This window comes from Schistocerca nitens, chromosome 12 (genome assembly GCF_023898315.1).
Source record: "Schistocerca nitens isolate TAMUIC-IGC-003100 chromosome 12, iqSchNite1.1, whole genome shotgun sequence".
NCBI lineage: Eukaryota > Metazoa > Arthropoda > Insecta > Orthoptera > Acrididae > Schistocerca > Schistocerca nitens.
Genome location: NC_064625.1, coordinates 88,055,270 through 88,070,474, shown reverse-complemented (window position 1 = coordinate 88,070,474; position 15,205 = coordinate 88,055,270). Strand labels below are relative to the sequence as shown.

Sequence of the window (15,205 nt, the reverse complement as noted above, 5' to 3'; positions counted from 1 at the left end):
GTAACAAAAATGGTTCAAATAGCTCTGAGCGCTATGGGACTTCTCAGGTCATCAGTCCCCTAGAATTTAGAACTACTTAAACCTAAATAACCTAAGGACATCACACACGTCCATGCCCGAGGCAGGATTCGAACCTGCGACCGTAGCGGTCGCGCAGTTCCAGACTGAAGCGCCTAGAACCGTATGGCCACCCCGGCCGGCACTAAAGTGTGTGTAACACTGTCCATTCTGTCTATTTCTACGTAACGTGCGGATAGGAATGAGAGGACAGGTAAGTCCTCACCTCAACAGGTTTTTGTTTGGGGACATATCAATATAGAAGCTTTTGTTCTAGTTTTGACCATGAGTAACTCCTGTAGGGGTACGTGACACTTGTTCCTAAACACCCTCTACCTATCATGTGTTTCGGTGAAGGAGTACAGTACATACTTCGCGTTTCACAAAAGAAGCAACGATGGTATTCGAGAGACACTGAGACAGTGCGACATTCAGAGCCGTTTCAGCTAAATCCTGTCAGAAGGCGACGGTGCATAGCGCTGCACACAACTCCGATTTCCCTCTCGCTCGGCTGGCACGCCGTTTCCCGGGAACAGCTATCCATTGGGTAACGCCAGCGCGTTGCTATGACAACGATTGCTACGGTGCATTCCGGCAGTCTGTGACGTCAGTGGCGACGCGCAAACATCCCTAAGCGGTACTGGGCGCTGCCCCACCAGTTCCAAAGGACAGTGCGTGCCTGTGCGTGAGTCTCGACATTGAGCGGTAGCTGGTAGGCGAGCGTGCAATTGCAGCGTTTCTCATTCCCTGAGAGGCGTCTTCGGCATTTTCTTCTGGCTGCGGCTCTTAGCCGGGCGACAGTTTTTCCGCTGCATTTTCAAGAGGAACGTCTGGCTTCATCAGTGCAAGATGTAAGTAATCCGTTTTTCACTGGTGTTCGCGAGCTATCTGTTGCTGAAGCTCGAGGCGTATAAATAAATATAAATATGAAATATAGAAAAAAAGTATAAACATGAATATAAAATATAAAAAATATAAATATGAAATATAGAAATAAATCATAAACATGAATATAAAATGTAAACACAAATAAATAACATAAAATAAAAAATACAAAATATAAATACAAAATCATAGACAAAAACAAGAATACAACGTAAAATATAAAAAGTTAATATCAATATAAAAATATAAAAAATTAAATTTCCTTGTGTCGTCTATATTTGACGTCGGTTAGGAAACGGCGACTATTTGCGGAAAAAAATGTTCAAATATGTGTGAAATCTTAAGGGACTTAACTGCTAAGGTCATCAGTCCCTAAGCTTACACACCACTTAAACTAAATTATCCTAAGGACAAACACACACACCCATGCCCGAAGGAGGACTCGAACCTCCGCCGGGACCAGCCGCACAGTCCATGACTGCAGCGTATTTGCGGAAGTAAAATACTTTTTTAATTTATGTAATTTAGCCTTCAGCAGTATAATACCATTTAGCCACACACAGGTGAAAACATAAATTCAAATAATTATCTGTCAGTAAGTGGATTATATTACTTCTTCTCTCTTTTTTTTTTTTTTTTTTTTTTTTGGACGTAGGCAGTTTTGACTTCGATTTCGCTTGAAGTAAGTGTTACAGTCTACATGTACATCTACAACTACATGGTTACTCTGCAATTCACATTTAAGTACCAGGCAGAGGGTTTATCGAACCATTTTCAGACTACTTCTCTACCATTCCACTCTCTAATGGCGGGTGGGATAAAGGAACTCCTAAATCTTTCCGTTCGAACTCTAATTTCTCTTATTTTATTATGATGATGATTTGTCCACGTAGGTGGGTGTCAACAAAATATTTTCGCATTCGGAAGAGAAAGTTGGATTGAAAATTCGTAAATAGATCTCTCTGCAAAGAAAACTGCTTTGTTTCAGTGACTGCCACCCCAACTCGCGTATCATATCAGTGACACTCTCACCCCTATTGTGCAATAACATGAAACGAGCTGCCCTTCTTTGCACTTTTTCGATGTCCTTCGTCAATCCTACCTCGTAAGGACCCCACACCGCGCAACTATATTCCAGCAGAGGACGGACAAGTGTAATGTAGGCTGTCTCTTTAGTGGGTTTCTCGCATCTTCTAAGTGTTCTGCCAATAAAGCGCAGTCTTTGTTTCGCCTTCCCCACAATATTGTCTATGTGGTATTTCCAATTTAAGTTGCTCGTAATTGTAATTCCTAGGTATTTAGTTGAACTGACAGCCCTTAGGTTTGTGCGATTTATCGTGTACCCAAAATTTATCGGATTTCTTGTAGTACCCACGTGGATGACCTCGCACTTTTCTTTGTTTAGTGCCAACTGCCACTTTTCGCACCATATAGAAATTCTCTCTAGATCATTTTGTAACTGGAATTGATCGTCAGATGAGTTTACTAGACGGTAAATTACATCGTCATCTGCAAACGATCTAAGGGGGCTGCTCAGGTTGTCACCTAGATCATTTATGTAAATCAGGAATAGCAGAGGGCCTATGACACTACCTTGCGGAAAGCCAGATATCACTTCTGTTCTGCTCGATGATTTACCGTCTATCAGTACGAACTGTGACCTCTTGAGAGGAAATCATGAATCCAGTCACACAACTGAGATGATACTCCATATGCACGCAATTTGATTAACAGTCGCTTGTGAGGAATGGTATCAAAAGACTTCTGGAAATCTAGGAATATGGAATCGATGTGAGATCCCTTATCGACAGCAACTGTCTACCCAATATGGCAAAAGGATTACTCATTTTGTGGTTCAAATGGCTCTGAGCACTGTGGGACTTAACATCTGAGGTCATCAGTCCCCTAGGCTTAGAAACTACTTAATCCTAACCAACCTAAGTACATCAGACACATCCATGTCCGAGGCAGGATTCGAACCTGCGACCGTAGCAGGCGCGCGACCGCATAAAGAACCATTAGGTTCGTCATAAATATACATTTTCATCCTTACACGTCACACTGACACAAAGCAACACACTCACATTATCGATATTGACAACATCCATAATAATCTAATAAGATCACACAAACTAGGCAAACACTAGAGACTGAACCATTATGAAGAACCTGACATTTTTATTCACAATGGGAAATATGTGTAGAATACGGACAATGACAAAGTTGAAGCAGCGGCAATGAACTTTTTTAGAAGCTCTAAGGTATAGTAAATTTTGCTGCTGTCTGCTGTCGATTGACCGAATTAAATCATACAACTCTGCAAATGACCAAACCTGAAAACTGTATAAATACGCTGAAATATAGATTTGGAAGGTTTATACTTTTCATATTTCTTTTTATTTTTTGGAATGATGATATTCTTTGACGGAAAAACTGTAAAGAGTCAAACACTGTCTTGTATATTATTTATGTATATCTTTGATTCGCTGTGTAAACTAGTAACGGATGTTCGATGACTTTTAGAAGCTACTCTGTCTCTTCATCTGTACTCTCTCTGACAGTTTATCTCGTTTATTCGTGCTTGTGAGTCATCTGAAAAAGAAAACAAAAGAAATGAGCGTATGGCATTGCTGGTCGGGAGGCCCCTTTCGGGGAAGTTCGGCCGCCGAGTGCAAATCTTACTTCAGTCGACGCCACATTGGGCGACTTGAGTGCCGGTGATGAGAATGAAATGATAAGGACAACACAACACCCAGTCCACGAGCGGAGAAAATCCCCCAACCCGTCTGGAAATCGAACCCGGGCCCGTTGCCTGAGAGGCGAGCACGTAACCACGCAGCTAAGCATGCGGACATCTAAAAAAGAAAATGTATGTTTATGACAAACCTCACGGTTCTTGCCGCAGGTATGTATTGTAAGAAGCTTAATCATTGTTTAATATTGGTAATCCTAGTGGCACATTCCGTTTTCTGCGCAATGAATCTCAAAAGAGACATGTGGCTACATCCAGCGAACAAAACTGTAAAGTAATCCACCGATGTTCATGAAGATGAGGCTGTCAAGTGCTCGGAAAGCGATATGGTGGAAAATTGTTTGACACGGATAACTGTTTTAATTTTTGTTTTATTAAATATAATATTGTTTGATGGCTAAATTTTCACATTTTAAATCTGTTAAATCCCATGTTATCGTCTTCTGGGACAACCACGTACAAAATGGCTCTGAGCACTATGGGACTCAACATCTTAGGTCATAAGTCCCCTAGAACTTAGAACTACTTAAACCTAACTAACCTAAGAACATCACACACACCCATGCCCGAGGCAGGATTCGAACCTGCGACCGTAGCAGTCCCGCGGTTCCGGACTGCAGCGCCAGAACCGCTAGACCACCGCGGCCGGCAACTACGTACATTCACGACCATTTTTTAAACCAAAAAAGGACGATCAGGACCATATGTCAGTTCGTGAACACTGAGCAGGGCGCTGTTCAAAAATGGTTCAAATGGCTCTGAGCACTATGGGACTTACATCTGAGGCCATCAATCCCCTAGAACTTAGAACTACTTAAACCTAACTAACCTAAGGATGTCACACACATCCATGCCCGAGGCAGGATTCGAACTTGTGGCCGTAGCGGTTGCACGATTCCAGACTGTAGCGCCTAGAACCGCTCGGCCACCATGGCTGGCGCTGTTCAAGTGTACCGATGTTGTAACTCTGTCATCCGTATATATGATTCGAGATTAATAATAGCAACTCATTCGAAAGTAACTATCACATCCACGCACTAAACAATAAACAAGAAAACTATTTGCACCTGAGTAAACAGTCCTATAACCAGTTCACACTAAGGTGCACGTTATTCTGCAGGTTTAAGTTTCAACAGACTTCCAACAGCAGTGAATGATTGAGTGAAAGACCCATAATGTCAAGTTTGTTTTCATTCTGTTCAAGAGTTTGTCGCACTAGTTTGACGTCTTGCACTGTAACGCATTATTTACTCTGTACTACTACATGTTTTTTGGTCTTCTTCCAGCTTTTATACACTTTTGTTCTGATTTTTAACTTTCCTTATCGGATGTATGTACTTGTTTTCAGTCACCTGATTGCATGGAACGTATTGAATTATATCAAGTCACATATAGTCAGTATCCAAAGTAAACGCAGTGTAGGGTCCTCCACGTGAAACATTTTTGTTTGACAGTTATTGAGGCTCGACAGTGAGTGATTTAGGGCCATTATTCACTTTTTGTTTTGATTTTTGTTTCATATTACTTCTTGATTGCATTAACAGTGCAATATGTTGCAAGTCATCAATTTATTTAATTTCATTTCATTAAAGGGTTACCTAGGTACGTGATCATATCTCACGAGATTTCATTTTGAATTCTGTAGTCAAGTGATCACCAATTTGGTACTGGAGGGTAGCGTGGAGGGTAAAAATCGTAGAGACCAAGAGATGAACACACTAAGCAGATTCAGAAGGATGTAGGTTGCAGTAGGTACTGGGGGATGAAGAAGCTTGCACAGGATAGACTAGCATGGAGAGCTGCATCAAACCAGTCTCAGGACTGAAGACAACAACAACAACAACAACAACAACAACCTTTCTTGGAAGAAAAATCAAAGACATTTCACTCTCGGTGTGTTCTGTGGTTCAAGTAACAGCTATTGACCTCGTTGTACCTCAAGGTGTTGAGTCTGGTGTTATGCAGAAATGAAAGGAAGTTTTCTTGGGATAAAAAAAAGGGAATTACGTATTGATCTCTCGTGCGTCCCTTAGTGAGGGAAAAAGAAATCTCGATTCACCATAAGTGTCCTCTACCACCTGTCGCATCTGAAGGCTGGTTTCTGAAAATAAAATGCATCGGTTAACCTGTCAAAGATCTTGAGGGTTTCGTGCGCTGAGAATTGTTGTTTCGAGAAATCAGGCGTTTAAACTTTGATTAAAGACAAGTCGCTACAAACCTTATCACTGACCTGCGATCTCAGCACCATAGAGGCACGCATCCTCTTCCTCAAACATGATCTGTTTATAAATATGGTGCTGTTTTCCACCCTGGACTCTTTTAAAAACTGAGATAATCCTTGCTCTGCAGCTTTCAAGCGTTTCCTGTCGGATAACTGCGCGAAGTACTTGTTCGTCGCTACAATTTCTAACACGTTCATGGTTTCCAGAATAGATGAATAGCCTACGTTGAACATAACTATGCCGCTATTTCAACATTGTTATTCCACAATGGCGTTTCGGTACCAATTTCCAAATGCATGCGCTGAAGCTCTTGTTGTCATATCGTGTATCGGCACCGCTGCATGTTTTACGCAAATCTTCATTGGACAGAACTTCATACTTAGGTCACATCTTATGTGGAACAACGGCAGTGTAATTCATTGGGAACCTACAGCTGCCTCTACTTCGATCGATTCCATTCAAAACGCCATAACAGCAAAAATACTTTCACAATCAAAAAGTCATTTAGCAGGTTTGGTTCAAATGGCTCTAAGCACTGTAGGACTTAACATCTGAGGTCATAAGTCCCCTAGAACTTAAGACTACTTAAACCTAACTAACCTAAGGACATCACACACATCCATGCCCGAGGCAGGATTCGAACCTGCGACTGTAGCAGCAGCGCGGTTCCGGAGTGAAGCGCCTAGAACCGCTAGGGTACAGCGGCCGGTTTGTAGCAGTTATATCTTATATACTTTGGGGATGAAAATTACGTAAAAAAATCATTTTTTTCATTGGTGTCGACCAGGACCTCCCGTTAAAATCGCGCGGTTATACAAATGTGCGGAGGGAACTTTCGCTTGAATTGCGATACTCAAAACGCCTTTCCGTTTCTGTCTGTAGTACTCTGATTCTGTGTTACAAGTCGTCTGTTAAAATTCACCATTTTGAGACGAACAACAGACATTTCTTTGAATTTTTGGAAAAGTTAATTTCAGAACAGTAATTTTCAGTAGTTTTAGGCACTGAACTGTCACATGTGCTGGTTAGAATAGTTGATGTGCTCTGTAAGAGATGGATGTATGAAAAAAAAAATTTTTTTTTGCATACACTAGATTTTTTACAACAGTGGAATTTTAAATTATCACCATTCTTTCAATGTAACGTGTATTACTTTATTTTTCAGCCCAGGTGAGTTGAAATATGGATAACTTTATTGTGGTATACGAGTATCAAGTTTCAGGCTACGAGAGGCATTCAATGAGAAATGCAACACTTTTTTCTCGCCCAGTTTCGGTTAAAAAAATGCGGAACTTTTTCTGAAAGGTCTTGGAATATTGCCGCTTCAGTCCCAAAAGCCAGTGGATGGTAGCGCTAGACGTAGACCACAAAATGATGTCTGTAACTGAGGAGAGTTCCAAGCTGAGAACAGTATATATACCTGAATATTTCTGGTATATCAACTGCAGATTTTGCAGCGCTCATTTAAATTTAGGACTCTGTATCTCAGAATGAACAAAAATGGACTTGTACCACTATTGAAATAAGCCCTTCATTTGATCGATATAATCACAAAGAGAGGAAAAAATGAGATTGAAAAAGTAAAGCATTTACTAACTAAAAGGAAAAGAAACGGAAAGATCTTGCCAGTAATGGTACTAAAACCCTAGTTACGAGTACAGTAGTGGAGAATCTAAAATAAATGAAATTTTAATCCATCTAACTACATCCATTTTGCCAGATTGTTATTATTCGGGGAAAAACTACGACGATGAAAAGTGATAAGTGCAACTAATGTAAGAATACCAAATAAAGTGTTTACATCAAGGTGGATCCACAAATCCGAAGCTGAAAAGAAAAGACTGCTATAACCTAACTCAAAGTACTCCCTCCATTGGCAGTGATCTATAATGACAATTGAAAATTTCTGCCACAATGAGATTCCAACTCATATGTAACACATATCGCAAGCTATCACCTTAACACATTTAGTCGGCCGAGGATGAATCCATGACGTAAGCAGACTTTCAAGATAACACTTCTCTCATATTACTTCCAAGCACTACTACTATAGATCTTGTTATATGACTATTACATAGCACTTCACGATTTGGTTTCAACTTTCTTTCCGTTATTCGATAATTTGTTGTGTGATGCTGGCACTTGGGAGTGGAAAATTGTTCTGTTTCCTGCAAGAACGAAGTGAGATTGGGGACAATGAAATTTATCGTTGGATCTGCAGAAGACTTTCACCTTTCAAAGGATCGGTGCAAACGTAGCTAAGCAATCAGGAAATACTGTTCAAAACCAGTACTAAACCCATGAATCGTAATAATCCATTTTTCGAGGTTTGGGTGGGAAGTTTCTATTGTTTTCTTGTGGTTTTAAGTGTAAAAGAGAACATATTCGTACGTCATTCAGTCACGCCTTCTCAAGTAAAGTTAGAGAATCAATGTGCTGAGACCCACTGATGTTGTACACCGGAAGTATCCACTGCCCAGCTCTCGTCTGATGTTTACTTTCGCTGTACTTGAAGAATGTAGTTTCCGCTCAGGCAGTAGCACAGTCCCTAGCCTGGAAACCATGCATTTCCGTACATAAGTTCATTTGTCTTTTTTTGTTCCGTATCCACTCACAGATCAGTCCTTAGAGTTTGTACACGGTGGAACAAATTATCCTGTATTTCTTTCTTCGCCGATTCTGCTGAGAACCTCCTCATTCCTTACCTTATCAGTCCCCATAACTTTGAAAATTCTTCTGTAGCACCGAATCTCAAATGCTTCAATTCTCTTCTGATTTTCCCACAGTCCAAGTTTCACTATCATACAATGCTGAGATCCACACCTACATTCTAAGAATTTATTTCGTTAAATTAAGACCCCTATTTCTACATCTACATGATTACTCTGCAGTTCACATTTAAGTTCTTGGCACAGGGTTCATCCAACCACAATCATACTATCTCTCTACCATTCCACTCCCGAACAGCGCGCGGGAAAAACGAACACCTAAACCTTTCTGTTCGAGCTCTGATTTCTCTTATTTTATTTTGATGATCATTCCTACCTATGTAGGTTGGGCTCAACAAAATATTTTCGCATTCGGAAGAGAAAGTTGGTGACAAATTTCGTAAATAGATCTCGCCGCGACGAAAAACGTCTTTGCTTTAATGACTTCCATCCCAACTCGCGTACCATGTCTGCCACACTCTCTCCCCTATTACGCGATAATACAAAACGAGCTGCCCTTTTTTGCAACCTTTCGATGTCCTCCGTCAATACCACCTGGTAAGGATCCCACACCGCGCAGCAATATTGTAACAGAGGACGAACGACTGTAGTGTAAGCTGTCTCTTTAGTGGACTTGTTGCATCTTCTAAGTGTCCTGCGAATGAAACGCAACCTTTGGCTCGCCTTCCCCACAATATTATCTATGTGGTCTTTCCAACTGAAGTTGTTCGTAATTTTAACACCCAGGTACTTAGTTGAATTGACAGCCTTGAGAATTGTACTATTTATCGAGTAATCGAATTCCAACGGATTTCTTTTGGAACTCATGTGGATCACCTCACACTTTTGGTTATTTAGCGTCAACTGCCACCAGCCACACCATACAGCAATCTTTTCTAAATCGCTTTGCAACTGATACTTGTCTTCGGATGACCTTACTAGACGGTAAATTACAGCATCATCGGCGAACAACCTAAGAGAACTGCTCAGATTGTCAACCAGGTCATTTATATACATCAGGAACAGCGGAGGTCCCAGGACGCTTCCCTGGGGAACGCCTGATATCACTTCAGTTTTACCCGATGATTTGCCGTCTATTACTACGAACTGCGACATTCCTGACAGGAAATCACGAATCCAGTCGCACGCTACAGAACAGTTTACAAACAGATGAATTTATTTATGAAAATACAAAGTACGGTCACCAACAAACTTTACATACTCTCATACTCATTTACCTTTAACCCAAATAAATACAGACTCATTAACAGATATTTTTCTCTTATTACGAGTATACAAACACAATGCAGAGGGAGACATATAAGCAGATTTACCAACATCCTTATTAGCAAATTCTGCCATATGGTAGGTAGTAGATTTCTCTTGGCGCGTTTTGCCAGTATTAGTCAGCTTTTGATGTCCTCTTTGCTCTGACCGTCATGGGTTATTTTGATGCCTTGGTAGCAGAATTACTTAACCTCATCTACTTCGTGATCACCAATCATGATGTTAAGTTTCTCACTGTTCTCATTTCTGCTACTTCTCATTACTTTCGTCTTTCTTCGATTTATTCTCGACTCACAATCTGTTCTCATTAGACTCTTCATTCCATCCAGCAAATCCTGTACTTGTTCTTCACTTTCACTGAGGATAGCAATGTCGTCAGCGAATCTTATCATTGACATCCTATCACCTTGAATTTTAATTCCTCTCTTTAAACTTTCTTTTATTCCCGTCATTGCTTCTTAGATGTATAGAGCTAGGGTGAAACATTACATCTCTGTATTACACCTCTTTAATATGAGCACTTAGTTTTTGGTCTTACGCTCTTCTTTTTCCCTCTGGGTTTTTGCAGTTGTTGTATATCACCCATTTCTCCCTTCAGCTTACACCTATTTTTCTCAAAATTTCGAATACTTTACACCATTTCACACTGCTGAACGCTTTTTCCACATCGAAAAATCCTATGAATATGTCTTGTTTTGTCTTTAGTCTTGGTTCCGTTATCAAACACATGTCAGAAATGCCTCTCTGGTGCCTTCACATTTGCTAAAGCCAAACAAATTGTCATCTAAGACATCCTGAATTTTCTTTTCCATTCCTTTGTATACTATTCGTGTCAGCAGAGGAAAAGTACAACCACAGCTGTATCTTGAGTACGTCTTTATTCTGTCGCACGACAAGTTTCGGCGGCACATTACCCCAATCCTCAGGCCAACCACTGCCAAAAGATTATTTGATTTCCTTGGCACATTTACTGTGGGATCCTTGTTAGTAGCACAAAAAAAATTGTTCAAATGACTCTGCGCACTGTGGGACTTAACATCTGAGGTCATCAGTCCCCTAGAACTTAGAACTACTTAAACCTAACGAACCTAAGGACATCGCACACATCCATGCCCGAGGCAGGATTCGAACCTGCGACTGCAGCTGTCGCGCGGTTCCAAACTGACGCGCCTAGAACCGCTCGGCCACACCGACCGGCTGAGTAGCACACGTGGGCTACCATTCAACAGGAGACTATACTCGACACCGCTTTGTCACCAGGGTATTGGAGGCAACACGGTAATGAATATAGTCTGCTGCAGAAAGCTAGTCCAGGGAATTATAGGGCCGGAAACTGTAGTGTAATAGAATAAAGACGTTCTCAAGAAACTGCTGTGGTGGTACTTTCTCTCACATATTTTATCAGCTTAAGTCTCTCGTCCATTCAGTAAGATGGACATACATAATTTAAAAAAAAAGATTAATATAGATTAGTGAAATTTCGGGAATAGACTCGTCTAGGTATCATAGTCAGGTTATTAACGTTACAGGATCACAAGTTAATGCACGCGCGAGATACGCCAGTGGAAATGTGAAATGAAGTTACATTAATAACACATGTAAGTGCCAGAGTGGTGAATACAAGCGTGATAAATGTGCATGCATTGTGTTGTAAAGGTGCCGGATGTCAGTTTTTGAGATGAACTATGCCTGTTGGACTTGGTCGGTCAATAAATGAACGGTCAAGGCTGGTTGTGAAAGAAGCTGGAGTTTCCTCCTGTAATGTAAGACAATCTCCACTCATTCCAAATTAATAATATAAGTGTATGCCAGATATAAATTCAAAGAAATAGTATCGGCAGCAATTGAGAGATTTATACCAAATAAATTAACAAACGACGGAGCTGATCCTCCTTGGTACACAAAACAGGTTAGAACGCTGTTGCAGAAACAACGAAACAAACATGCCAAATTTAAACAGACGCAAAATCCCCAAGATTGGCGATCTTTTGCAGAAGGTCGAAATTTAGCGCGGACTTCAATGCGGTATGCCTATAACAGTTTCCACAACGAAACTTTGTCTCGAAACCTGGCACAAAATCCAAAACGATTCTGGTCGTATGTGAAGTATGTTAGCGGCAAGAAGCAACCAATGCCTTCTCTGCACGATAGCAATTGAGATACCATCGAAGGCAGTGCTGCCAAAGCAGAGTTACTAAACACAGCCTTCCGAAATGCCTTCACCAAAGAAGACGAAGTAAATATTCCAGAATTCGAATCGAGAACAGCTGCCAACATGAGTAACGTAGAAGTATATATCCTCGGAGTAGTGAAGCAAATTAAATCACTTAATAAAAGCAAGTCTTCTGCTCCAGACTGTATACCGATTAGGTTCCTTTCGGAGTGTGCTGATGCATTAGCTCCAGACTTAACAATCATATAACACCGTTCGCTCGGCGAAAGATCCGTACCCAAAGACTGGAAAGTTGCACATGTCACACCAATATTCAAGAAAGGTAGTAGGAGTAATCCACTAAATTACAGGCCCATATCGTTAACGTCGATATGCAGTAGGGTTTTAGAACATATATTGTGTTCGAACATAATGAATTACCTCGAACAAAATGGTCTTTTGACACACAGTCATCATGGCTTTAGAAAACATCGTTCCTGTGAAAAACGACTAGCTCTTTATTCACATGAACTGCTGAGTGCTATTGACAAGGGATTTCAGATCGATTCCTTATTGATGGATTTCCAGAAGGCTTTTGACACTGTACCACACAAGAGGCTTGTAGTGAAATTGCGTGCTTATGGAATATCGTCTCAGTTATGTGACTGGATTTGCGATTTCCTGTCACAGAGGTCACAGTTCATAGTAACTGTCAGAAAGTCATCGAGCAAAACAGAAGTGAATTCTGGCTTTCACCAAGGTAGTGTTATAGGACCTTTGCTGTTCCTTATCTATATAAACGATTTGGAAGACAATATGAGCAGCCGTCTTCGGTTGTTTGCAGATGACGCTGTCGTTTATCGACTAATAAAGTCATCAGAAGATCAAAACAAACTGCAAAAAGATTTAGAAGAAATATCGGAATGGTGCGAAAAGTGTCAGTCGACCTTAAATAACGAAAAGTGTGAGGTCATCCACATGAGTGCTAAAAGGAACGCGTTAAACTTCGGTTACACGATAAATCAGTCTAATGTAAAAGCCGTAAATTCAACTAAATACCTAGGTATTACAATTCCGAAAAACTTAAATTGGAAAGAACACATAGAAAATGTTGTGGGGAAGGCTAACCAAAGACTGCGTTTTATTGGCAGGACACCGAGAAAGTGTAGCAGACCTACTAACGAGACTGTCTACACTACGCTCGTCCGTCCACTTTTATAATACTGTTGCGCGGTGTGGGATTCTTACCAGGTAGGACTGACGGAGTACATCGAAAAAGTTCAAAGAAAGGCAGCACTTTTTGTATTATCGCGAAATATGAGAGAGAGTGTCACAGAAATGATACAGGCTTTGAGATGTACATCATTAAAAGAAAGGCGTTTTTCGTTGCGACGGAATGTTCTCACGAAATTCAAATCACCAACTTTCTCCTCCGAATGCGAAAATATTTATCACCAAGATAAAATAAGGGAAATCAGAACTCGTACGGAAAGATATAGGTGTTCATTCTTCCCGCGCGCTATACGAGATTCGAATAGTAGAGAATTGTGAAGGTGGTTTGATGAACCCTCTGCCAGGCACTTAAATGCGGTTTGCATAGTATCCATGAAGATGTAGGTACGTGCTTGATTGGTGACAGAGCTGGTGATGGAACAAGCCAATGCAACATGTCGACACCCTGTAGAGAATATTGGCTTACAACAGCGGTATGTGGGCGAGTGTTATCCTGTTGGAAATGACTGCACAGTAGGTCGAATTACCAGACTGATGTAAAAATTTTCAGTCAGAATGCGCGGAATAATGACGAGAGTGCTCGTTCTGTCATACGAAATCGCTCCCCATAGATTCCAGGTGTAATCCAGTGTGTCTGGCACGCAGACAGGTCGGTTGCAGACCTCAACTGAACTTCTTCTAACCATCATACGGCTATCACTCGCACCGAGGCAGAACCAGCTTTCATCGGAAAATTCAACAGACCACCAGCCTGCCCCCTAGTGAGCTCTCACTTGACACCACTGAAGTGAGAAATGGCGATGGTTTCGGATCAGTGGTATGCCAGTTACAGGGTGTCTGGGTTGCGTCACTGTTGTGCCAATTGCCGCTCAGATTGCTGCTGCAGATGCAGCACGATGCGCCGGAGCCATACGCCGAACACGATGGTCTTCCCTCTCGGTAGAGCCACGTGGCTGTCTGCAGCCCGTCATCTCGTGACCGTACATTCCGGTGTCCATCGCCGCCAGCAGTCACGTACAGTGGCTACATTCCTGTCAAGACTCTCTGCAATATTGTTCAAAATGTTCAAATGTGTGTGAAATCTCATGGGACTTAACTGCTAAGGTCATCAGTCCCTAAGCTTATCACTACTTAACCTAAATTATCCTAAGGACAAACACACACACCCATGCCCGAGGGAGGACTCGAACCTCCGCCGGCATCAGCCGCACAGTCCACGACTGCAGCGCCTTAGACCGCTCTGCAATATTGTGAAGGATCATGTAGCTTCTCATGGCCCTATTACAAGACCTCATTCAAGCTCAGAAATGTGTTCCCAATGCCGTGTTTTTCACCTTATAGGCAATCTTGGCTAACATTAACTCACCACGTCCAATATCAATGGAAATTAACCCTCACGAATGTTACAGCTTGTATTCAATGCAAACATCATCGTGGCCCCTCTTATGAGACTGGCGTGAAATATGAGTAGACGTCGTCTTCCAGAGGTCGAAACACGCCTACTAATTGCTGTTTGTGTCACACAACTCCAGAATCAGATTTTCACTCTGCAGCGGAGTTTGCGCTGATATGAAACTTCCTGGCAGATTAAAACTGTGTGCCGGGCCGAGACTCGAACTCGGGACCTTTGCCTATCGCGGGCAAGTGCTCTACCAACTGAGCTACCCAAGCACGACTCACGCCCCGTCCTTACAGCTTTACTTCCGCCAGTACCTCGTCTCCTACCTTCCACACTTAACAGAAGCTCTCCTGCGAACCTTGCATAACTAGCATTCCTGAAAGAAAGGATATTGCGAAGGCATGTCTTAGCCGTCGTGCTTGGGAAGCTCAGTTGGTACAGAACATGCCCGCGAAAGGCAAAGATCCCAAGTTCGACTCTCGGTCAGGAACACAGTTTTAATCTGCCAGG

General features: G+C 41.7%; 1 protein-coding gene across 1 annotated transcript in view; it reads left to right on the top strand.

The window, feature by feature from the left end:
- Positions 1-259: 259 nt before the first annotated feature.
- The window catches only part of LOC126214925 (slit homolog 3 protein-like), a 143,228-nt gene continuing 128,282 nt past the window's right edge, over positions 260-15,205 (top strand). Inside the window, exons 1-2 of the mRNA XM_049941565.1 lie at positions 260-271; positions 7,082-7,086. Coding sequence (XP_049797522.1) covers positions 260-271; positions 7,082-7,086 — 17 coding nt within the window. The remainder of the gene's footprint in view (positions 272-7,081; positions 7,087-15,205) is intronic.